Source organism: Muscardinus avellanarius, assembly GCF_963383645.1.
Source record: "Muscardinus avellanarius genome assembly, chromosome: 11".
NCBI classification, from domain to species: domain Eukaryota; kingdom Metazoa; phylum Chordata; class Mammalia; order Rodentia; family Gliridae; genus Muscardinus; species Muscardinus avellanarius.
This window is the reverse complement of record NC_137797.1, coordinates 56,131,898-56,156,904: the sequence shown is the minus strand read 5'-3', so window position 1 is coordinate 56,156,904 and position 25,007 is coordinate 56,131,898. Positions and strand designations below refer to the sequence as shown.

General features: G+C 41.4%; 1 protein-coding gene across 1 annotated transcript in view; it reads right to left on the bottom strand.

The window, feature by feature from the left end:
• Window positions 1-18,211, bottom strand: part of WIF1 (WNT inhibitory factor 1) — a gene marked incomplete at both ends in the record, with an annotated part of 77,167 nt that extends 58,956 nt beyond the window's left edge. Inside the window, 2 exons of the mRNA XM_080706564.1 lie at window positions 17,439-17,578; window positions 18,064-18,211. Of these exons, the coding sequence (XP_080562690.1) occupies window positions 17,439-17,578; window positions 18,064-18,211 (288 nt within the window). The remainder of the gene's footprint in view (window positions 1-17,438; window positions 17,579-18,063) is intronic.
• Between the last annotated feature and the right edge of the window lie 6,796 nt (window positions 18,212-25,007).

The window sequence follows — 25,007 nt, the reverse complement described above, 5'->3', positions numbered from 1 at the left end:
CACACACACACACATACATATATCTATATACATATAACCTTGGTAACTGACTGCTGGTAGACCTGCAAGTGACTAAGGTGTGGCCTTGGACAAGCTACTTATTTTCTCTGGACCTCAGCCTTCTTAGATACTGAATGGAGGTAAAAATGGTCCCTTTGGCTCATAAAATTGGTCCACGTATAAAACGAGATAACCCATATAAATTACTTAGCAGAGCCACTGGTTCACAGTAAATGCCCAGTAGGTTAAGTGACATGAAATTCAATCATTTTAAACCACTCAAAGTAACAAAGCAAATCTGAAGCCACGCTACTTTAATCTCCTTTAAAAATGTAAACTTTTGCTCAGAGTATTTAAAATCATGTTCCATGGCACACAGCAGGATATCTATCATATGCCTGCAATAAACAATCTAAATAATAAAAGTGAAGATTCTGAGCTGGGGTGTGGTGGTGCACGCTTGTAATCCCAGCATTTGGGAGGCTGAGACTGGAGGATCGCGGTTCGCAGCCAACCTCAGCTACTTAGTGAGGCCCTCTGCAATTCAGTGAGACCTGGTTTCAAAATAAAGAATTTTAAAGAGAGAGAGAGAGAGAGAGAGAGAGAGAGAGAGAGAGAGCGAGCAGGGGGTGTAGCTCAGAGGTCAAATACCCGTGGGTTCCATCCCCAGACCCGCTTAAAAAAAAAAAAAAAGGTGAAGATTCTGGAAAATCTCAATTTCAAAGAGTTCAAGTCACAATTTTATCATGGACTCTCAAGTCAGTCTACCTGAGTGTAAATCCTGGCCCTACTACCTACTTAGCTATGCGATCTTAGGTGAGTTTTTAAATTTTTTGTGATCCAGTTGCCATTTTTTTGTAAAATGGAAATACCGATAGTATGTATTTCATAGAGTTGTTGTGAGAGTTCAATTAGATAGTGATTAGCACAGTGACCAACACATAGAAAACTACTTAAGTGTTAAGCCATTTCCCTCTATTTTCTTCTCTCCCTCTTTTCCATCCCTTCTTTATCACACACAGTTTATATATCAAAGGAAAACTTCACAGTTCTATAAGTAAGTTAATCTCCAACTCTGGCAATGAACTCTTTTCTCATCAGAGTATAAAGAGTAAAGTATTAGTATATTCCATCTCTGAGAATTTGATACTTTCGATACGTATTTAGGAGCCAAGGTTGAAGAAATGCAAAGCTGGGTATATAAAGAAACTGAGGATGCATGACAAAGAAAAAATTATTTAAAGGGGATAGAAGCTGGCCTCAGATGTCTTAGGTCTGGTTTCCAATGAAAAGGGGGTTAAAAATAATAACACTAGGTCCAGACAAGAGGAAGAGGATGAAGGCCAGGAATGGCAGACATGAGCAGGCATCTCAGTGGAGCCTTAACAGGAACTGGGAGTTCATCTGTGCCTCTGGATTTTGGTGGGACCCCTTGAAATGCATGGGATTGGGGAACCTGCCAATTGGGAGTACAGTGCAGTTGACTGGAAAATAAGGGAGAAAGAGGTAAAGGTCAGCATCTGTCCTGGAAGATTCTAAGGCCTGGCCCTAAAGATGGAACCTACATCTATGGGGGCATGGGCTGAAGAAATAGAGTTTTAAGATGCCAAGTGGCAAAGTCAAATATCAGACTGAGGAAAGGGGTAGCCTCTCCCTTTCTACACAAACACAAAGCTCTCCTCAGGTCTTAAGAAAGCCTGTGGAGAATACAGCCCACGGACAGGTTGCACCTGGGCCTGAAAAACAGCCTTCTCCCAGGTGGCCTGTGGCAGCAGACAAGTCAAGATAGCTCTAGTATGGTTATGTGAGGCCTTCTAAGAACTCAGAGTTAGCTGATCTTGCAGGGGAGGAAGGAGGATGACAGGTCAAGACATCCTATATGAGCAATGGTGGGAGCGGGGATGGGGGGAGTCAGCCGACTTGAAGATGTAAATGCAAGCAGGAATCTGCAGATATAAACCCTTGGAGAATCCAGTCTAGAGATACTTAAGTTACAATGGGAAGACTGATTGTGGTTCTTTTTAAAGAACAGCCTTTTATGATTGACATAATAAAAGATATATTTTAAATCCTGCCTTAATGAGTTTCCAGCCACTGGGTATGCTCAGTCAGAGGTAGAGAACCACACTCCATGGATACTTTTGAGAAAGGATAGGTCCATTGAGCTATCGATGATTGATCGATGGATTGTGCAGTACTGGGACTTGAATCCAGGGGTGTTCTTCCACTGAGCTGCACCCTCAGCCCTAATTATGCTTTGTTTTGAAGCAAAGAGTCTTAATAGATTGCCAAATAACTTAGTCTTGCTAAGTTCCTGAGCCTGGTTTTGAACCTGTGATCCTCCTGTCTCAGCCTCCCAAGTGCAGAGATTATAGGTATGTGTCACTATGCGACTCTGGAATTCCTTTAAACTATGGTATTCTTGCATCTTCTAAATATTCAGGCAGAAAAGGCAAAGAACAAATTGAATGGAATAAATTTAGTAGAAAGATGACACAAAATTGACTCCTACCTGAATATGAACAACGGTTTAAGAAGAAGAAATACATGGTCAGTATGTAATGAAATCATTCACATGTTTAGGGACAATGAATTCTTAAATATACACGAGTCTTAATACTGTCAGTGGCATGAATTTCAGAAAGCTTATCTTTCAACTTACTAAATATGTTAATAGTCTACTGAAATGAGTAACATAAAGAGCCCGATGCCCCATATGGGTCTGTGAGACAGATGGCACCAAAGCCTCAAACACGTTGAGGTGGAAAATTTCTTGAAGAAGTAACTTTTACATTGCCATCTGCTGGTTACTGCTGTAAGTGACAGTAATATAAATACAATCTCAAATCCTAATCAAGTTCTAACTGGAAACAGAAATATCCATTAAGCCTTTGGTAGGGATCAGATGGCTTCACTCAGTACACAAAAGCCAGATACCAGAGTGATTCTACAAATCCACTGGGGCTCCATTGAGCTATTGCCCTATGTAGGAGAGATTCCACATGGACTTGACTTCAGCCGTGACTCCTCCCAGTGAAACATCCTTGAGGGGCACTGAAATAGTCCTTGGGAATAAGGAATCTTTCCAAGTCCTACAGTATAAGTTTATGTGGGTCTCCAGCTCCCACACCTCAGTTTTCTCAAGAGTACATTTAGATGTTTCACTGGGGAGAGCTGGTTTGCTCTGTCATCTGGTGATAAAGCACCACTTGTCAATAGCCATCTCCAAATATTTAATGGCAAGCGGGAGGCAGTATCATCAGCTCGGTTATGTCAAGTGTGTATGAGTCATGAAGAGCAAAAGTTGTTCCACTAGATCATATCTTAGTCCTATGGGTCTCGAGGGACACCCCGAGGAACCATATGCTGGTAACTCACTCCTCTCCTGATAGAGCTAATGATCCTGCCTCGGTAATTTCGCAGCACCTCGCTCATCTTGCAATCAGAAAATCTTTAATATTGCATTATTGTTATTTTGGGTCATTTCTATTTCCACTCTGGACAGTGATCTCCTTGAGAGAAAGCTTTGTAGCCAGCTGACATTTGTCTGCTAACTCTTCAGCAAAAGCTTTGATACTAGACAGGACCTTAATAAACACTATTGAGTGAGGTCAAAAGAAAGGAATGGAGAAAGGGAGGATAAGAAGAAGTGTTCAGTCTTCAAAATTAATATGTTCCGGTGAGCCGGGTGTGGTGGCACACGCTTGTAATCCCAGCATTTGGGAGGCCACAACTGGAGGATGGTGGTTCTGGTTCATGGACAGCCTCAGCTACTTAGTGAGGCCCTTTGCAACTCAGTGAGACACTGTTTCAAAAATAAAAGCACTAAAAAATAGGGCAGAGGGTGTAGCACTGAGGTCAAATGTCCCTGGGTTCCATCCCCAGACCTGCAAAAAATAATAATAATATGTTCCTATTTTGCACTTCATGTCTTAGGTCCAGACCCAAATTTTTTAACTGCCTACCAGACTTTGCCATCTGGTAGAAAATATGGCCATCGATTTCTAAATGGACTCATTGTCTTTGTACCCCAAATGGTTCTGCTCTTGCTCCTATACTTGCTTTTCAGTTAAGATACCTCTATGCAGCCAGCCATCTCAGATTCACCCTCTACTGTCTCGTTTCTATTAGCACATAAGTCCAATGAATCCTGTCAACTACACTGAGAGGACCTGGAATCTCAATCTCTCAATCTTTCTCTCTCCCTCCCTCTCTCCCTCCCTCTCTTTCTCCTTCCCTCTCTCTCTCTCTCCCTCTCTTCCTCTTTCCCTCTCTCCCTCTCCTCCTCTCTCCCTTTCTCCCTCTCTCTCCCCACTGCTTGTGCTGGTTCAAGCCATCCTCACCTATTTTGGTCTCCCAGATAACTTCCTAACTGGCTCCTAGTTTTTAGTCAGGCATCTAATCATCTCCCTCCTTCTGTAACCAAATTCACCCCTCAAACAGACATCATATTCTTATCTACTTTTAAACTCTCAATGGTTCCCCATTGCCTATGAGAGAAAAAAAAAAAAAAAACTATGGCACACTGAAATTATCATCATTGTTCCTAAACTTACTTTTTCAGACCCATATCCTCAGTTTCTGATCCACAAACGCTAACCATTCTAAATACTTGGTGTTCCCCAATGACACCAAGGATTCCCACTTCTTTGTACCTCCGTCTGGGTTATTCAGCAGAGCTGGAATGCTCAGCTCAGCCCCACACTTTTCACTTCCCAGCTGAGATGTCACCTTCAGCATCTTCTCCAATATCTAAGTAATTGCAAATTTACCTAGACGGTTGTAAAATGCTCTGGTTTTATGTACTCCAAGCAGTAGCTTTAGGGCATTCATGCTAGCCTGTATAAAGTATCTGTAAAAAATAAGTGAAGAGCCCCCTCTGGACAGCGGCAGCTCTGTGCCAGAGTAGGAATCCCGAGAAGTGAAATGTGGGCTGGATTTCAGCTCCCACTTGCTGCTTTGATTAGATTCCTGTGTGATGAAAAACCGGGTCTGTGTTGGCCCTGAGAATCGAGAACAATTATTACGATGGCATTATTGATGCCATATTCTCCTTCTCCAGCTGCTGACTTCCCAGAGACAGTTATAGCAATTCAAATTTGTATTTTCAAGACCAATGGCCTAAGCAGCAGTGATAAAAGTTTTCAAATTGTTACTTTTTTTATTAATAAGAAGACATTCTAAAAGTGATGAGAGCAGATCTGGTGTAGCTCTCTGAAGTATTAAGATGCATACAGAAGTAAGAATAGTCAGTACAAATATGGTATGTGCTCAGGCCCAGCAAGCTTCAGAGCACTTATTTTTTTCCAGATTTTGCCATCTGGTAAAAAATGTGTCCAGCAATTTCCAAATAGACTCCATTGTCCTTGCACCCCAAACCGTTCTGCTCTTGCTCTTGCTGAATCCTCACAACAACCCAGAGGCAGGCACTATGATCACCCCACGTCACTTCACTCTCTTATGCCCTAGCTTCCACACCAATAAATTGAGGGAAACCACAGCGCGTGCCTCACGGTCATCAGAGGGTTCAGTGCGAGCTGAGTTGTAAAGTGCTCTGAAGAGTTCCTGGCCCACTGTGTGCGCAGCGTTCGTGCTGATTATCATTATCAACACAGCAGAAACAAAGGAGGATTCTGGCATGAATGCTTTTAAATTTGGCCACAAACAAGACCACTTTGGAGAAGTGAGTCTTTATGCCTTGATTTTTAAAATCTGGAGACAGATATTTCATTTTGCCTAAAGATATTACCATGAATGCTCTATGACTGAAGACGATTTACTTCAGAGATACAGTGGTACTGAGTTAGAACGAGGAAGGAGTTGAGAGCCAGCGTGGACCATATTTCATACAGATAAAGCTCTAGCTTCACCCAGATGGGTGAAGAGATCTTTCCACCTGCTCTGGCGCTTCTCCATCTGGCCTGGACCAAATGTCCAGCCTCATGTCTGTATCTCCCACCTCTGGCCTCCAATATTCTCCCTTCTACACACTGACCCTGGCCTGTTAATGGCGCCTGACACCGTTAACCTCTCCCACAAGGCACTTCACCGCTCCTCTGCCTGTGATAGCCCTTCTTGGGCCTTACTTGTGACTCCACTGATTAAACAGCTTCCTGAACATCCTTCAAATCCCAGCTCCTTTGTCATAGATCCTCCCTACAGAAACCTTCCCCAGTGGCCGCAGCATGTTCCTGGAACTCTGTGTTCAGACCTCTGTGTACATTTAACAGAGCGAGGGCTCTTTATTTGTGATAAATTTGAATCTCAGCTCTACCACTTACTAGTGATGTGGTCTCCACTCTTCTGCACCTCTATTGCCTTATCTGTCAAATGGGAATAATAATGGGACCTACCTCATTATTCACTCATTCAAGAGAGAGTTATCAGCTGCCTACTAGGTGCCAGGAAATGTCCCAGCACCTGGGGTTATATGTCCAACAGGACAGAGTCCTTGCCCTCACATGCTTACATGAAATAGGAGAGTCAGAAAACTAAAACCAAGTATCATCAAGTATGATCATTATGCTAAGTACATCCAAAAAAGTGACAAGTGAGACAGTGGCTATTGTAGAGAGGGGCATCAAGAAAAGTACCTTGGAGGGGGTAACACTTAATCAGAGACAGAAAGGAAGCAAGAGAGGGGGACATGCAGAAACTCAAAGGGAATCCCATCTAGGCAGAGAGAATTTCATATGCAAAGGCCCCAAGGCAGGAAGGTAGGGCTTGGGGTGGGAGACGGAAAGGCTAAAGGAACTACTGAGTAAGGTAGGACAGAAGAAATGAGCCACTCCTTGCACCAAGACTTTCTGATTTTGAGCTCCTAAATATTCCCCTCCTCTTCATCTATGGTATCTTCTCACATTATTCCAGATTTCTCTTCTTGGAGTCAAGCTATCCTCTGCCCGCGAACAGAATGATCTGGCGCATAACTCTGACCAGGCTGTCATCCGCTTCAGACATTTTCCGTGACTGACCTGCCAAGTCTCAGAGGCTGCCCCAGGAAGGACAGAGGTGTCTGGGACCTCATTACGCTTCTGCGCTGTACACTTCAGCCGCACCCAAATACCAGCTACCCAGACAACCATATTTCCCGGCATGGTGCCTCGTTTCAAGCTGTTTCCTTTCCTAAAAACCCAACCCTGCGGCCCACTTTTGCTCAGCACCTCAATAGTCAGGTCCAGCTCTGGCGTCACCTCCTGATCTCTCCCTGTAACCTGGGAATACCTCAGTACTTCTACAATTTCACATCACAGGGATCTGTTTATATCTCTGTCTTTCCACTTAGCTTCTTTCTTAAAAGTAGAGAATGGTTGTATTGTTGTTTTTTGGTTTTTTTGTTTTGTTTTGTTTTTTTGTTTTTTGCTTTTTGGTATTGGACACTGAACACAGGCTACCTCAGGCTACATCCCCGTCCCTTTTTATTTTTTGTTTTGAGACTGAGTGCTTGCTAGGTTGCTGAGAATCTCACTAAATTGCTGAGGCTGGTCTTGAACCTGCAATTCTCCTGTGTCACCCTCTGAAGTCCTGGAATTGCATGCATGCTTCACATGCCCAGCTAGGAATGGCTCTTAATTGTGTTTTACTCACAGAGCATGATCCAAGTTCTGGCCATGAGCAGTTATGCAAAGACTATATTCATCTCCTTTCCTGTGCTGCCCACCAAAGCATTTGCCCCTTTGTCCCAGGCCCGTGACATGTAGTGTCCTGTCAGATTTTACTCAGCTGAATGGGCCTTAAAAGATGCCTGACAATTTCCAATATTCTATCATCACATTCATTCATAAAATGTCCAAAGAAGCTAAAATGTGCAGCTCAGAAACATAAACATCCATATTCCTATCTAAGGAAAACAGAGGAAAAGAATAATTGTCCTACGACTTTAAAGTTATAAATATTAATAAATTTTCAGCCAGGCATGGTGTCAATTGCCTGTTATCTCAGTACTTGGTTGATAAAGGAGGGTCAAAGGTTCAAGGGCAGCCTCTGCAACTTAGCAAGACTCTTAGGCGCTTAGCAACACTCTGTTTCAAAAGAAAAAATAAAAGAGCTGGGGGTGCCAGGCGTGGTGGCGCACGCTTGTAATCCCAGCATTCAGGAGGCTGAGACTGGAGGATGGCGGTTCGAGGACAGCCTCATCTACTTAGTGAGGCCCTCTGCAACTCAGTGAGACCCAGTTTCATAATAAAGAATAAAAAATAGGGAAGGGGCTATAGCTCAGAGGTTGAATGCCCCTGGGTTCCATCCCCAGACCCACAAAAAAATAAATAAATAAATAAAATAAATAAATAAAAAGAGCTGGGGGTAATAACCTGGAGGTAGAATGTCCCTGGACGCAATCCCTGGCACCACAAATTATGTTATATAATATAACATAACATATTTTTTAAATATTTGAAGGAAGCTGGGCACAGTGGTACACATCTGCAATCCCAGCACTTGGAAAGCTAAAACAGGAGGATTGCGGGTTCAAGATCAGCCTCAGCAATTTAGTAAGATCCTGTTTCAAAATAAAAGAGCTGGGGATATAAATTAGAGGTAGAATGCTTCTGTGTTCAATTCCCAATACCAGATAGATGATAGATAGATAGATAGATAGATAGATAGATAGATAGATAGATAGATAGACTGATTGGTTTGAAGGGACAGGCTTATTTCAAATAAATTCAAAACCAGTGTTCAACTTCTCATTCTTTAAGCTTCAAGGATCACCTGCCAAGCTTAATTTGTACACTTTTACTGTACTCTTCTCATACTTAAATAGTTGTGTGGGAGATGAAAAGAGATTTTAAGTCAATTCTTTTAAAATTGCCATATTGTTTTCTTATTTAAGCTTCCTTTCATCTTACATTTAAAGTTCTAGACTCCATAAGAAAATTAAATTAATTGTTTTAGTTCTACACTCTCAGACACATACACAAAATGTTTTCTTTTACAGCTTTGTGTCACACACACACACACACACACACACACACACACACACACACGGAAAAAGAAGGAAGAGGAATGGGAAAGAAAAAGAAAGAAAATTCATCAGAAACCTTTCTAAAAGTTTAGAAAGAAGAGCTGAATGAGGCTCATGGAAAAGCTGCAGTCCACCCAACACATAATCAAAGATTTCCTCAGTATATCCCTGGAGTAAACTGCAAGACATCAAGCCCATTCTCTTTGGAGCAGAGATGGGAGAAACCTCCCAAAGCTGCTTCTACCTTCCCTTCTGCTTCTCTGCCCCAGCCCCTCCTCCATGTTTTGACTCTGACCTTCCCCAGTTGGCTTTCTCTTACTTCTTAGAAAAGAGTCAAGGTCCCTCAGGGTCACCTAGAACCTGCATTTGAACATCTTGAGTGCTCTGCGAGGACAGTATTTTCCTCCTTGGTTGATCCAACTCATTTGCCAATAATTAATTCAAACCTCACCTTCTCAGAAGGTTCATTGAAGTGCCAGGCTCTCGGACCATCTTGCACACCCTAACCTCATGTGGCTGAGTGTGATAAATATATTTCTTCTAGGCTGTGAGCATCCTCATGGCAGGTACTGGGTTTATCTCTCTTTGTATATTCTGTGCCCGTGTGTGTGTGTGTGTGTGTGTGTGTGTGTGTGTGTGTGTGTGTGTTTGTGTGGTACTGGGGTTCCTTGAAACCCTTCTACCTCCAGGCTACACTCCCAGACCTATTTTTATATTTTTTAATCTGGAAACAGGGTCTCTTAAGATAGCTGAGGCTGGCTTCGAACCTGCATGATCCTCCTGTCTCTGCCTCCCAAGCGCAGGGATTACAAGCGTGCGCCACCACGCCCTGCGTTCTGTGCCTTTTTAATGGAGAGGTAGGCTGCATGGGAGAACAGCTCACATGATCTAAGCAGGATCCATGGGAAAGTAACCAAGTTACTCTCATGTACATCAGCCAGCTGGTTTCATTACTGTAGCAAAAGGGGCCCTGATTTCTCCAGAGTCCTCCAGAGCTCCAGACACAGAATTAAAGACCTTTTCACTAAACCCTTCATCCCGAAGCTGTTCCCTCCAAATGCCCATTTCATTAATTAGGGACAATTAAGCAAAATTAGTTTAATCCAAAACAATCATACCTTTCTGCTTTACCATAATGATTTTAAAGACTTTTATTTGTGCATGTAACTTATAGTCAAGAAGGAATAAGCTGGCTGTGGTGGCGAACGCTTGTAATCCCAGCATTCGGGAGGCTGAGACTGGAGGATCGCGGTTCGTGGACAGCCTCAGCTACCCAGTGAGGCCCTCCTCAACTTAGTGAGACCCTGTTTCAAATGAAAGAATAAAACCTAGGGCAGGGGGTGTAGCTCAGAGGTCGAATGCCCCTGGGTTCCATCCCCAGACCCGCAAAAGAAGAAGAAGAAGAAGAAGAAGAAGAAGAAGAAGAAGAAGAAGAAGAAGAAGAAGAAGAAGAAGAAGAAGAAGGAGAAGAAGAAGAAAAAGAAGAAGAAGAAATAAGCAGAGGAGATGAGGAGATACTGGCAAAGGGTTTGTTTACGCCCTTTTACACCACTGTGGAAGGAAGACATAGCAGTTTACATTTATGCCATGTAACTCGCTATAGAACCAGATGTGGCTTACAAGGTACCTTGTAACTCATCTCCTCTAAGCAATAAAGCCTCTTTTTTTTTTTTCTGGCAAAAGTTTGAGAAACGAACCGCTGTTTTCTATCAGCAGATACAACAGATGGCTGGCACATGACTGCTTTGCTAAATGAAATGGGCTCTCTGCAGAATTACTCTTTGATCCCTAGTGGCATGTCCACAGCACCACGATGTAAAATACCGCAGTAGAGCAGAATCTAAACATTAAAGGTTTAAGGCTGTCCTTTTGATATGAGTACCTCCTTTAAAACATCATGCCCACAGTATGTAAACATATTCACATTCCCACTTTGAAACCATGAACAGGGGTCAGAAAACAAGGCATTTCCTTCATTTGGTGAGATAAAACCACACTAAGGTATGATGACAAACCCCAGAAGTGTAAAGGTATGAAACCGCTTGTGTTTAACTAGCCAAACAATCATAACTCCATTAGGAAAAAATGTGGACAGTACACGTTTAGGGATTTCAGTAAGAATACTAAGTACTGCCATAACTTCAGAGTTTGAAAGGGTGCTTGGCAGCTCCTTTGAAGATAGAGGAAGTGCTTGAATTAAAATTCACCCTCTATTGTTATTCTTTGATTTTTGTCAAGGAGAAAGCAGGGAAGTTAAAAAACTTCAATACAGGTCTCCTGAACTCCACCATCCCAATGAAAATCGTGAAGCTGCAAACGTAGCCAAAATGTAATGAGACCAGTGTTACATCATATCAAACATTACACTGAAAAAATAAGCTATCTGTTTTAATAATGAGATCATATTATCTAGTTGATATAACAGAAATATGTCAGCACAATGATTCTGGTTTTTTTTCTTTTTCTTAATTGCAAAAATGTGAGCCAGTTGTCAGAAAACTGAATTTTTTTCTGCCTTTTATGCCACCAGTAACTTTCTTCACCTTAAAACTGAACTGGGTTGGTACCGACTGCAATTGTGCACAAAGGCACCACTGTCCAGGTAAAGTAAGCTTCCTTTATACTTTTTATTATTATTATTATTATTATTATTATTATTAATGATAGTTTTTAAGTTTTCAACAACTCAAGAAGTTTGTTTTTTAATTCAAAGGGAGCTAGCAAGGGTCATGAATTCATTTATAATGAACCTTCCATGTTGGAAAATGTTTCAATTGATGTACTTTATCTTAAGCATATTTAATATTTTCTATTTTCAATGATCCTACTGAAAAACAAAGAAGCACATTTCTGCAGTTTAACCAAGAAAGGTAATTCTTCTACAGTGTACACCTCTCCCCGGGCAAAACTCCCCTCTTCCTCTCCTGTAACCACAATAACTTTAAAGTTTTGTTTTGAACATCTTGAAACAATGAAGTCACACCACTGACTTCTAGTAGCTGTAAGAATTCTGGGCTCCATACATGATTTAAAAAAAATTTACTCTAAGATTTGAATCTGTTGAGACTCATGCTAGAGCTTGCCTAGTAACCCAAGTGGTAGATGTGAAGTTAAGATTGGTTGGTTATCTTTACTTCTATTCCACAGATACCAATTTCACCCCTACCTTTGTCATCCATCTCAGAGATCTAGGCCTTTGGTTAAAAAAAAAAAAAAAAAAGGAGGCTGAAAAACAAGTTTAGCATAAATCCATCACTACTAAAAAAAAAAAAAAAAAAAAAAAAAAGGAGGGGGCCAACAGGCATGGTAGCGCACACCTGTAATCCCAGTACTTGGAAGGCTGAGACAGGAGGACTGAAGATTCAAAGCCAGCTCTGCAACTTAGCAAGACCTTCAGCAACCTAATGAGTCCCTCTTTTGAAAAATAAAATGAGGCTGGAGGTAGAATGCTTCTAGTTTCAACCTCCAGAGGTTGAAAAAAGAGAGATTCCTCTTTAACTAAGTATCAGATTCATAGTATCTTTGCATGTTTTTTTGCAAGTGATAGAATATATTATAGTTATGATCAAGTCTATATGACCTTTGTAAATGAACATTTCTTATAGGCACTATAAAAATAAAACATTTTGGCTTTACACCAAACTGGCTTATATGGAAATCAGTAGTGGTGTCCTAATGTTAGAATCCAGATTTGTCTAACAAAACTTCTCGTTACATTTTTACTTGAAAACCACTTAGTTTAGGAAGTGTTATTTTCCAAATAAAATGTTTAATCACTTCCTAGTTTAGACAACCAAAATGATTGTTCATGGCCTTGATTGTCTCAAATTTAAGGGAAAAATATGCCTCATAGAAAAATATCAACTATTTGAAACAGTTAATAATGGGCATTTCCCCTTAATGACTAGAAATCCTTTAAGCCTAAGTGTCTTCAGTAGCAACTCTTCTCTCATCTAAAAGCCTTAAGAAGAGGCATACTGAAAGTGAGTATTTTATAAGGGTGCTAAAATAAAGGCAAAATTATCCATGGAAAACAAAAATTCCAGAAAGAGAGAGAGAGAGAGAGAGATAAGGCAGATAGAATGACATCAGATAGGCAGGCCTTCTAAAGAAGATTTGTGGAGACCTCAAAAGAAACTTATGACAATCAGACAAACATTAGTGAATTATTTGGTCTCCACAGATCTAATCACCCATGAAAAACATTTGTTTTGCCATTTTGTTGAGTGAGGTATAGTGGAAAAATAATACAAGATAACAAATATGGATAAAGTATTTATAATATAGAGCATCATACAATTTTAAACTCATATGACTTTTTGTACACTTTAAAATTATTGGCAATGTTACAAATCAATATACATTCACTGTGGAAACTATAGATGCAGATGTAACCAGTGTTTACATCTTGGAGGATCAGATGTTTTCCCCCTATGTCTGCCAAGCTATTTCATAATGGAATCAAACAGAAGATACCATTGCAGACACTCTGTCATAAATATTCTCCCGTGGCCTCAGATGGGTGTCTAGACTCTCCTTTCTATTATGTTGTTGTATTCTTGTACTACTATCGCTGGACTTCTAGGTTGTATCCACATTTTTACTTATATAAAAAGCATGATGTGGAACATTACTGGACCTACGCTTTTGTTCATATTTATACTATTTTCTGAGGATGAAACTGTGGAAGTCAAATTTCCCACTCAAAGGATTTGTATCAAGCCTTTTGCCATTGAGGTCAGACTGCCCTAAAAAAGGCTAACACAAAACATCAACAACATTTAAGTGCCTACAGTTTTTAACAAAACCTCTTTAAAAAAACTGAACAAACTGATGTAGGGGAAATGAACCTCACTATAATTTTTACTCGAGGTCATCTGCAGACAACTATGCAATATAATTTACATAGCCCCAAGAACACTGGTTACAGAACTAATAATTTGTTGGAAGTAACTAACACCTTACTGCCTCTACTAAGTCTTCAATCCTAAAGTTATTTTAACTTTGTCCACATGTTGCTAAAACACTTAAATATAAAATTTTAAATTTCATTAACCAGGTATGTGCTTTGTTTATGTATTGCTGAAACACCTAAGTGTTTGATATTACTTAGATGAAATTGCTAGGTAATGGAATGAACTTTTCATTTTCCACATAAATGTTTTGATGTGGTTTGGCATTAGCTGCAGATGCCTTTCAAAATACTTAATTGGTATTGAAGTCATTATTTTTCCCATCTTCAAAATTTCCTTGCATTTTAAAATGTAAGGTGTTGGGATCATATAGCTCCAGTGAGTAAAACAGTATTTTCTTTTAGAAAAATTAACATGTTTGCAGTACTAGGGGTTGAACCTAGGGGCATTCTACCACCAAGCTACACCCCCACCCCTATTTTTTTTATTTTTACTTTGAAACAGGGTCTCGCTAAGTTGTGAGGAGCCTCACTCAGTAGCTGAAGCTGGCCTTGAACCTGTGATCCTCTTGTCTTAGCCACCCAAGTACTTAGATTACAAGCATGTGTCACCATGCCCAGCTTTAAAATAGTATTTTAAATGATATTTTAAAACATGTTGATCTTTAGCATTGTGTAGATTATCCCCACCCATTATAAAGAAAACAAATACTAGATATCAGGTTGTTAGTTACCTGGGGAAACCTATTCAGAGTAGACTGAGTGTAGAGTCAGGTATTTTAATTGAGGTGCTAGCATTGTTCTGCCTAATGAAACAAGCCATGTGGATGGTCAATACCTAAACAGGAGGGGAAAATGCTAAAAGCTCCTTTGTGTGTGTGTGTGTAATGCTGGGGACTGAACCTAGGGCATTCTACCTCTGAACTATACCCCTAGCGCTATTTTATTTTTTATTTGGAAACAGGGTCTCGCTAAGTTGCTGAGTATCTCACTAAATTGCTGAGGCTAGCTTCAAACCTGCAATACTTCCATCTCAGCCTTCCAAGCACAGGGATTACAGGGGTGCGCCATCACACCCAGCCTAGATGCTTCATTTTTATGCAAGTTCCTCTGTTTCCTTAATCCCCTACAAGACCTATTTTGAGATTGTTGATATGCTGATTCATTTCCTACTTATTAATATGCCAGCATTTGCCAACATGCAATACATTATACATGAGAGGAGATAATATAGAATTGAAGCCTTTGTTTCAAATTCCCCTTCTCAGAAGACAAACTCCTATGCCGAAAGGGGGAAAAAGAAAAAAAAAAAAAGAGCTATTGGCATTTTTGCCTCTCCTATAGTTAGCAAACCCTTTCAGCTAGTGGGTGCAGTCCAAGCCATAGTCTAATGACCAATAAATCTATGAAAGTATAGGCAAATATATCTTTTTAAAAATATAGAATAAACCGGGCATGATGACACACACCTGTAATTCTCGTACTTGGGTGTCTGAAACTGAGGGATCACAGGTTTACAGCTAGCTTCAGCAACCTCATGAGGCCCTCTGCAACTTAGTTAAACCCTGTTTCAAAATAAAATAGGCCTGGGGGTATAACTCAGGGATATAATGCGCCTTGGTTCAATCCCAGTACCATCTCTATCTATCTATCTATCTATCTATCATCTATCTATCTATTTATCTATATGTATATATGTATATCCATATGTATACATAAAGAATGGATATTAAGCCCATCTGACAAGTGGTCAACCACAAGTAAACAGATTTGGGTAGAAAAAAAGGAGATAATGCAAGATCATTCATTGATTTATTATTGATTTTACAATATTCCAATCTTAATTGTCCATAAAGTATCTATAAAGAGGGAATCGCAGCCAGGCATAGTGGCACGCACCTATAATCCCAATACTTGAAAGTCTGAGACAGGAGGGTCAAGGTTCGAGGCCAGGCTCAGCAACTTAGCAAGATCTTGCTTCAAAATAAAAAAAATAAAAGGGCTGGGTGTAAAGCTGGAAGGTAGAATGCCTCTGGGTTCAATCACCAGCACCAAAATTTAAAAAAAAAAAAAAAAAAAAAGGAAATTGGGAATTACAAAGAGAAAAGGAGCACTAGCCTGGGAAGCAACAGAAGCCCTGGTGAATTCATCTGCACAACAGGTATTAGAATAAATGACCTTCTGTCACAAGCATCAGTGGATCTAAAACATCATTTTGTAAAACCACACAGCAGCAATAGAAGTGTGGAAGGGTCTGGATTTGATTTTTTTTTTTTTTTCCGGTTCTGAGGATGGAACCCAGGAGCATTCTATCTCCAAGCTACACCCCCAGCCCTATTTTTTAAATCTTTTTATTTTTTTTGAAACAGGCTCTCACTGAGTTGTGAAGGGCCTCACTAAGTAGCTGAGGCTGTTCTTGAACTGAGATCCTCATGGTCTCAGCCTCCGGAATGCTGGGATTACAAGCATGTGCCACCACGCCCGGCTGGATTTGATCTATTTTAGAAGAAGAATTTTTTCAAAAGAGAGAACAAACTTGAAGGAAAAAAGGCAGCTGAAATGGCCATGTCCATGCTGTAACAGGCAATTAGAGGAAACCAAAGTGGTTTCTCAATTTAAAATAGTTACTTTTTATAAAGTGTTCTCTCAATCACATTCTTGAAAATAGCCATTTCAGTAATTTTAGAATAAAAAAAGACCTGAAATGTGACTTTAATTATAATTACAATGATTTTCATAGCAGACACATTTTACCAACTAATGAGCAAAAGGATTTATTGCCATTTGTCCTCTGGAGTATATTCTCCAACTGCACCACAGAAATTAAACTCACATAAGCATTTTATTCTCCCTTTCATTCCAAAATAAAAGACCATTTATATTATACCACATTTGTATGAAAAGTAACATACAAAAGATGCTCATGTGCTGAGGAATTTTAAAAAGTTTCATAAAAATATTGCAATTTTCTTCTTCTACAGGAGAGTATTTAACATAGTAACATAAAATAAATCAGTAGGCTTGCGGTATTTAAAATGTTCTTAAATGACACCTTTTGAGTCTATGAACTTCTACCAGAAATATATAGTATGCAGATTCCAGTATCATTCAACACATCAGCTTTTAAAAATGTACTATATAAAAAAACTTATAGAACTTTAAATTTTGTTGTGAGATATGTCATAAGTGATTATTACATACTAAGGAAGAAAGATGTTCTAAATATTATGTTAAAGTTTAATGTCAATGATCACAGAAACACAGTATATATTGGTGTTCAAGGTCCTTATATTTCCAGCAGCCTGAAGACAGGGAGTTGTATCAAAATAGTGACTTAGGCACTTTGCTTATCTTTTTCTTTTGAGAATATTTAATTCACATGACAACTTATTTAGGGATTTGGTTTTTTTTTTTTTTATTTGCGTAGGTGACCACACTGGAAATTATTCTTTTAAACTGTAAGATGCACCACGCTACACTGTACAGTATCATTCCTATTTACCATCAGGCAGTAGAAACGTCACAAAATAATTTTCCCTACATTTTCTGGTTATGAGAACTTACCTGCCCTTCAGCTTGCCAGGTAAAATTCATGAAATGGATATTGACGGGAATAGCTGGCATTCTCTGCTGTGCTTTTCTGAAATCATGTGTAAAGGGGGCCATTTTACCCTCTGAGACAATCAGGATATCTTCTTCAAGTCCTGTTTTTGAAATAACAAACAAAACTATCAAACGAGGCGGACTTGAAAGAATCCAATCCCGAAATTTCATGCAAAAGGCAAACCAAAGAATCCGCACGGGCCACGTCTTTTCACAAAGCACCTGTCTTCGGTACCACCAAACTCTACCGAGATGCCTTTTGCTGTGTGGTGAGGGTGAGCATGATGCGAACAGATGCACGCTTTCAAGAAAAGGGGAAGGGCTTGGAGGTAACTGAGAGCTAAATGCTGGGCGCACCTAAAAACTTGGGGCGTCGCTGGCGGCGGCCAGTGACCAGACCACCTTTGGTTTCTTGAAAGAGACGTTTCTAAGCTTTCAGATGGGAAAAAAAAAAAAAATCTAATTAAAAGGAGACAGCGACCGCCCTTGGAAGTTAAGTTTGAAAACCCACCGAATGCACACACCCCTCCCTTAACAGAGAGAGTGAGGATCCCAGGCAGGGGAAGGTGCCGGACCCGGGCCTTACCTATGAGCACTCTCGCCTGGTGAGCGTCGATCCACAGGTACAGGCTCTCCTCGCGGGGCTGCCCAGCCTCCGCCCTCAGCACCAGCAGGCACGGGAGGATGCTCCACAGCCCGAGCGCAGCGGCGGGGAAGGCGCTCCTCCGGGCCATGCTGCTCCGCACCTCCTCGCCGGCGGTGAAACTCCCTCTGCTGCACCTACCCAGCAACCTGCGGCAGTTAAGCTCTCGGCTTAGCCCCGGCCCCCTCCCCCAGAGCCGTTCCCACTTAGCCCTCTGGGCGTGGAGCCTCCTGGCTGGGGTAGGAGCGAGTCTGGGAGGGAAGAGGCTGGGAGGAGGGAGGGGGATGAGGGGGCGCGGGCGGGAGAGGGGAAGGCGGAGACGCGGGGCTGGCAAAGCTGGAGATGCCAGCACGCCCGGCAGCGCCAATGGTCCGAGGATCAAATGCAGCGAGAGAGGAAGAGCCTGAAGGTTGCAGAGCGAGTGGCGAGCGCGGCGCGGGGCCGAGCCGGCCGCCACGAGGGGGCGCTGTGGGGCCGCGCCGGGCGGGGCGGGAACCTCGGGCGGGTCCGAGCCGCTGAGACCCGGGCAGCGCGCCTGGCTCGGAGAGAAGATGCCCACTGGGACCCCGGAACGTCACTAGCCCCCCTTCTGGCTAGAAAAGGCACTGATGGGGGGGGGGGTGATGAAGGGAGAACGCTGGGCTGGATTGAACAATAATGATGATAAAGAGGTTGATTCTCGTTTCTACTCCGGTGCTGACTAAAGGCACCTCGTCTCCCTTTTCACCATTACCATCTCCCTCTCCTCTCCTCTCTTTCTCCTTCGCCCCATCTTCTCTGTTCTGCGCCTCGCCACGCTCAGGCTTGGCTCACTCCCAGAAGAACCCAAGGCTCTTCTGGCTGGCGCTGGGCTTGGCTCAGGGCTTTTATCCTGCCCTTGACAGAGACCCAACAGGTAGTGGTGGCCGGAGGGTTGTCTTCCTGATAACCCAACAGTGCCTAAGAGGTCCCTGGCTCCTGGGTGATAGCTGTACCTGGCTCCCTGAGGGTAGGGCGCCCCCAAAGTGCAGAGCTTCACGTTTAGTGGTGGTTTGAAAAACTTAAGAGACAGTTTCACGGGCACCTGGGGGCAAGAGCAAGGCTCTGGGCCTTTCAGTGAAGTGGCCCACAGCAGCACCTACCCACTCAAGCCCCAGAACACACGAGGTCTGCCCCTGCCCTAATTCCCTGGATGTACAAAGAAAACGGAAACAAAAGGTTTTTCCAAAACTTGGAGAGTTTTCAGGCTCAGGAAAGCTGTGCTTGTTTCACTTTGTTCTTTAGCATCCAGATGCCTCAACCAATTCTTCAAGATCTCGCAGCTGGGGCTGGGAGTGGTGTTTCCCTCAGTCCTGTGTAGAGGAATGGACAGACTCCCCAAGAGGGAAAAGCAAACAGGAACCACAGAAGAGAAGCTGGACACGTGGGCGTGGTAAATAAGTGTTAGGTCAAGAGAACTTACTAGAAAGAACAGAATATGCTTTTCCAAGTATTAAACACGTCCAGCAATCCACCTGATAGGAAAAAGGGAGGGAAAATTAGACAAGAACTCCGTCTAATTTGGACTGATTTGAAATTGCAGTTTCTTAGATGGGCATGGTGGGCCATGCCTGTAATCCAGTACTTGGGAGGATGAGACAGGAGGATCACAGATTCAAAGCCAGCCTCAACAACTTAGACCCTCGCCAATTTAGCAAGACCCTGTTTCAAAATAAAGTATTTTAAAAGGACTGGAGATGTAGCTCAGAAATAGAATGTGTCTGAGTTCAATTTCCAGTGCAAAAAGAAAAAGAAAGAAAAACTATTTTTTTCAGTGTCTTAATTTTAAAGTACTTTTTAGTTCTTACTTAATCCTCACAACTCTTTGAAATAGATGTTGTCTTTACCCTATTTTGCTGATGGGAAAACAAGGCTCAAAAGATCCAGTAAGTTGACTGTGGGTATCCAACTGGTAAGTGATAGAGTAGGAGGACTCTGATTTCAAACCTGTTCTCTTAGCCACTACCTCATTCTGGTAAGTAAATTATAATTAGATCTGTTTGCATCCAGCCTTTCTTCCTTTAAATTATTTACCTCTTTACCAACATTTTATTAGTTTTTGCTTCAGTGAATATTCATTTGTACTGTTAGTACATTGAACAAGCTTTGAAACTGTAATGCTAGTGTCACTCAGTTGAAGATAATTTCACAAGACAATAGACGTTGTCTTTGACTAGGAACGCATGGTTTTGATTGAAGATTTTCCTCCTTAGTACTGCTCAAACCTCTATGGCTCTTGGTACAAGGATGCCCTCTACAGGTTGTTCTAATTGAATACTAATTGAGAAAACTATCCCTATGATTTACTTTTTGTTGAGAGAAAAAGGGACTAAATTCCCTTCTAATTCAATTTCCTTAGAGTGAGGCTTTTCTGCAGCAGTTGAATTCTGTGTTGATGATAATAGTGATCCACAATGATTTCTCCCTAGCAGAAGACTTTTAAAAGCATTATGTTTTATTATAGGTAGATAGAGAAAATGCTACTTTAAAAAATATTGGAACTAAGATCTTTGAGGGGGGGTTGTACTGGGGATTGATCCCAGGGCATTCTACCTCTGACTGACACCCCCAACCCTTTTTTTTAATGAAACAGAGTCTCAGTATGGCTGGCCTCAAACCTGTAATTCTCCTGTGTCCGCCTCCAAAGTATTGGGATCAGAGACATGTACAACCATTCCTGGCTTAGAGCCTGTGGGTTTTTTTTTTTTTAAAGGAAGGAATATACTTTGTGTTATACAACAGTAAGCTCATTTTAAGAATAATAGAGTGTATTATTTTATAAGAATATTCATCAAGGAGCTGAAACAGACTTGTTTCTCCTTCCTGTTTTTAAGGAAAAATCAAAATAGCTTTTCCATTTAGAGTAATGTATTTGAAATTCTCTACTCAAATAAAAATATGACAGCAGTTATTTATCTGCACATGATAAATTTTTGGAAATACTGACCTAGGGGTATTACAAATCCACTTTGCTTGGCTTGGGGATTCTACCTTTGGTCTTCCAGCCCATGGTGCTTCAGCCCACAGTGCTTCTTTTCCTTGTATGACTCATGCCCATCAATTATATTTGCAGCTTCATTTGTTTTTCCATTAACTCATTCATTCATTCATTCATTCAACAAAGGCTTATTAAATACCCATGATATGAAAGATGCTGACCTAGAAACTATAGGAAAAGCAAAATGTGACCCTAGCCCTCAAAAAGCATTGGAGCCACTACAATGACGAGCACCTACATGACACCTATAATGTAAGGCAGCACGTCGTGCTACAGTAAGACAGAAACGCTGGAAACTCAAAGAAGAAAGCTTCTATCTGGAACTCTGAAACTTTTTCCCATTTATTCACTTACTCACTCAAAACACATTTACTAAGTGTCTGATATACATACTATATAGAGGCACAGGGGATAGGAAAACAAGTAAAAATGACAGTCTTGCTCATGAAAAACTAACAGAGGAGCACTGAGAAAGGAAAATAGAGGGATGGATGTCCGGGTGGGGGCATGCAGGATGCATCTGGGGGCCCACAAGAAAGGTCCTTAATGCAGGATGGGTTCTCGAAAGTCTTGATAGAGTAGAAGATACTTGCAGAGTCTTGAAGGTAAAAAATGAAATAAGCATGCAAAGGAGAAAGGCAAGGAATGCCCATGCACAGAAAGCAGCAGTCATGAGAGGAGACAGGAGGAAGACGACGCTCTGCAAAATCCACAAGTGCTGGTTTGCGTATGATGAGCCTGCAGTGGGAGGAGGAGGAGCAGTTGGGGATGAAGCCACGCAAGTAGACAGCAGGTAGTTACAGAAGATTGTGCTGAGAGTTCCAACTGCAGTCCTCCTCCCTCATCAATGGGAAAAATGTCTCGAGACCCCCAGTAGATGCCTGAAACCATAAATAGTACCAAAACCTGATGTTTTTCCCTATATCCACATAATTGTGACAAATTCTTACTCTTAATTTAGACACAGTGAGAGATCAGCAATATTAACTAACAGTAAAATAGAGCAATTATAATGATGGAATGTAATAAAGGTCATGTGAATATAGTCTTTCTCAAAATAGTATGTTGCATTCACCCATATTTTTGTGAAGATGTGAGATGATGCAGTGTCTCCATGAGGTGAATGATGCTGGGATTTTGACCTCATGTTGGGCTGCCACATAGAGGTAACATGAACACAAGCACCATGATACCTTGACAGCTGGTCTAATAACAGAACCAACTTGTAAGTAACTAAAGGGCAGCTTATACTGTAAAGATATGCTGAACAAAACCCTGGGCTGGTTGGAGTGGAACGACAGGAGATTCCATCACACTACTCAGGGTGGTATGCAATTTAAAACTTATGAACTGAATATTTCTAGAATTTCTCATTCTATATTTTTGAACTGCAGTTACCAGCAGGTAACTGAAACTGCAGAAAGAAAAGCCACAGATAAGGGCAGAGAGGCTACTGAAATTTATGTAGACACTGTCTCACATAGCCCCCCTCTCCTTGAGCGTGGGCTGTGCGGAGTGCCCTCCTTTCCTTCCACTGTAGCTTTCCAGTGAAGAAACTTGACAAACAGTCCTTCATCCAGGTGATCAAGATCGCCATCCACGGTATGAATTATATTGACAGTATGTACCCTTGATATGATGTGATGAAAGGGCATTTTACCTCTGTGGTTTTTCTCCTGAAAAACCACATAACCACAGCCTCATTATGAGAGAAACCTCCAAACAATCCAACTGAGGGCTATTCTGCAAAATACCTGATCAGTCATTCTCAAAGCTGTGCAGAGCTTGAGTAACCGTTACAAGCCAAGAGGAACCTAAGAGACTTACCACTAATTGTAGCACGGTATCCTGGAGAGGATCCAGGAACCAAAAACAGATCTTGGGTCAAAACTAAGCAAATTTAAATAAACTATTAATAACAATGTTTCAGTATTGGCTCATTAATTGTGACGAATATACCACACTAATATTTTTAACACTAAAACTAGATGTTAAAAACAAGGAAGATGGGGCGTTGTGGTATATAGTTGAACTCTGTACTGTCTTTGCCATTCTTACAGTAAATTAAAAACTTATTCTAAAATACAAAGTTCAGCTGGAAGCGGTGGCACAGGCCTGTAATCTCAGTATTTGGGAAGCTGAGATGAGGAGATCACAGGTTCAAGGCCAGTCTCAGCAACTTCATAAAATATAAGGTTTATTTTAAAAAATAAAGTGTAAGAACAAGGATACATTAAAAAGAAACTTAGCTGCAGACATTTGAAAATCAGATTTTTAATTTAAAAAAGTTGTATTTCTGGCTTCTCTTAAAAATTGAGAGGTCCATCCGGATTTCCTTCTTATGAAGGGATAATCAGGTGGTGTGAGGAGTGTCTCTCCTTCAAACACAGCCGGCATAATCTAGTCCCTACAGTTACACTGCTTCTTGACCCAACTTCCCTTTTGCCCTGACTTTTTAGGTTTCTGTCTGCTCCTGAGTTTTCTACGTGTGGCTTGGAGAGGAAGCAGCAGGAGAGGGGAAGAGTCAGTGTCTAGGGTGGCTAGAGCCAGTCCTCATTCTGGAGGTGCAGTTGTGGGGGACAAGAACAAAGTGCTGGATGAGGGGATCTTGTCGGGACCTAGCCGTCCACTCACCCAGGCCAGCTGCACACCCCACCTCATGGAGTGACTGACGGCATATCAACTCTACTCTGAGCTGTGTTTGGAGGAGAGAAGCAGATACCTCCAAAGTGCACTGCCGTGGAAAGGGGGTCACAAGATAGGAGGGGGAAAGAGTGTAATCCCAGTACTTGGAAGGCTGAGACTGGAGAATCTCAGATTCAGAACCAGGCTTGGCAACTTAACGAGGGGCTCAGCAACTTAGTGAGACCCTATTGCCAAATAAAAAATAAAATAGGAGCAGGGCGTGGTGGCGCCCGCTTGTAATCCCAGCATTCGGGAGGCTGAGCCAGGAGGAACGTGGTTCGTGGATAGCCTCAGCTACTTAGTGAGGCCCTTTGCAACTCAGTGAGACCCTGTTTCAAAATAAAGAATGAAAAAAGGGCTGGGGATATAGCTCAGAGGTAGAATGCCCTAGGTCCCATCCCCAGTACCGCAATAAATAAATAAACAATAAAATAAAATAGGATTGAGAGTGTAGCTTGGAGATAAAATGCCCCTGAATTCAATCTCAAGCACCACATTGAAAGAAAGAAAGAAAGAAAGAAAGAAAGAAAGAAAGAAAGAAAGAAAGAAAGAAAGAAAGAAAGAAAGAAAGAGGGGGAGGGGAGGGAGGGAAGGAGCCAGGTGTGGTGGTGCACACTTATAACCCCAGCATTTGGGAGGCTGAGACAGAAGGATCTGGATTCGAGGCCAGCCTCAGCTACTTAGAGAGACTCTCTGCAACTTAGTGAGATTCTGTTTCAAAATAAAGAATAAAAAAATAGTGTTGGGCATGTAGCTCGAAGGTATAATGCCCCAGGGTTCCATCCTCAGTACCATAAAAAAAAAAAAAAAAGCAGAAAGAGAAAGAGAGAAAGAAGCAAGTTGCCAAGTATTCTGCCTAATGCAGTCTTATTTTAAGAAACCATATATGCATATAATTATTTAGCCATGGGTACATAACAATGCATACATCATATATACCTATATTAACTATATATGACAGATACACTATAATTCTGTATATTTCATATATATATTTCTGTATAATCCCTGAAAGATTACATACCAAAATATTTCCATTAGTTGTTAATAGGGAGCAGGAATGGGGCTAGGGCATGATTTTCACTGTACACATAAATATTTCCTGTCTTCCAATAAAATAAGCAGAAGCTCTCGTAATTAACAAAAACATTTTTAAGAATAGAAAAGGGTGTCTCTTTGAGCTTCC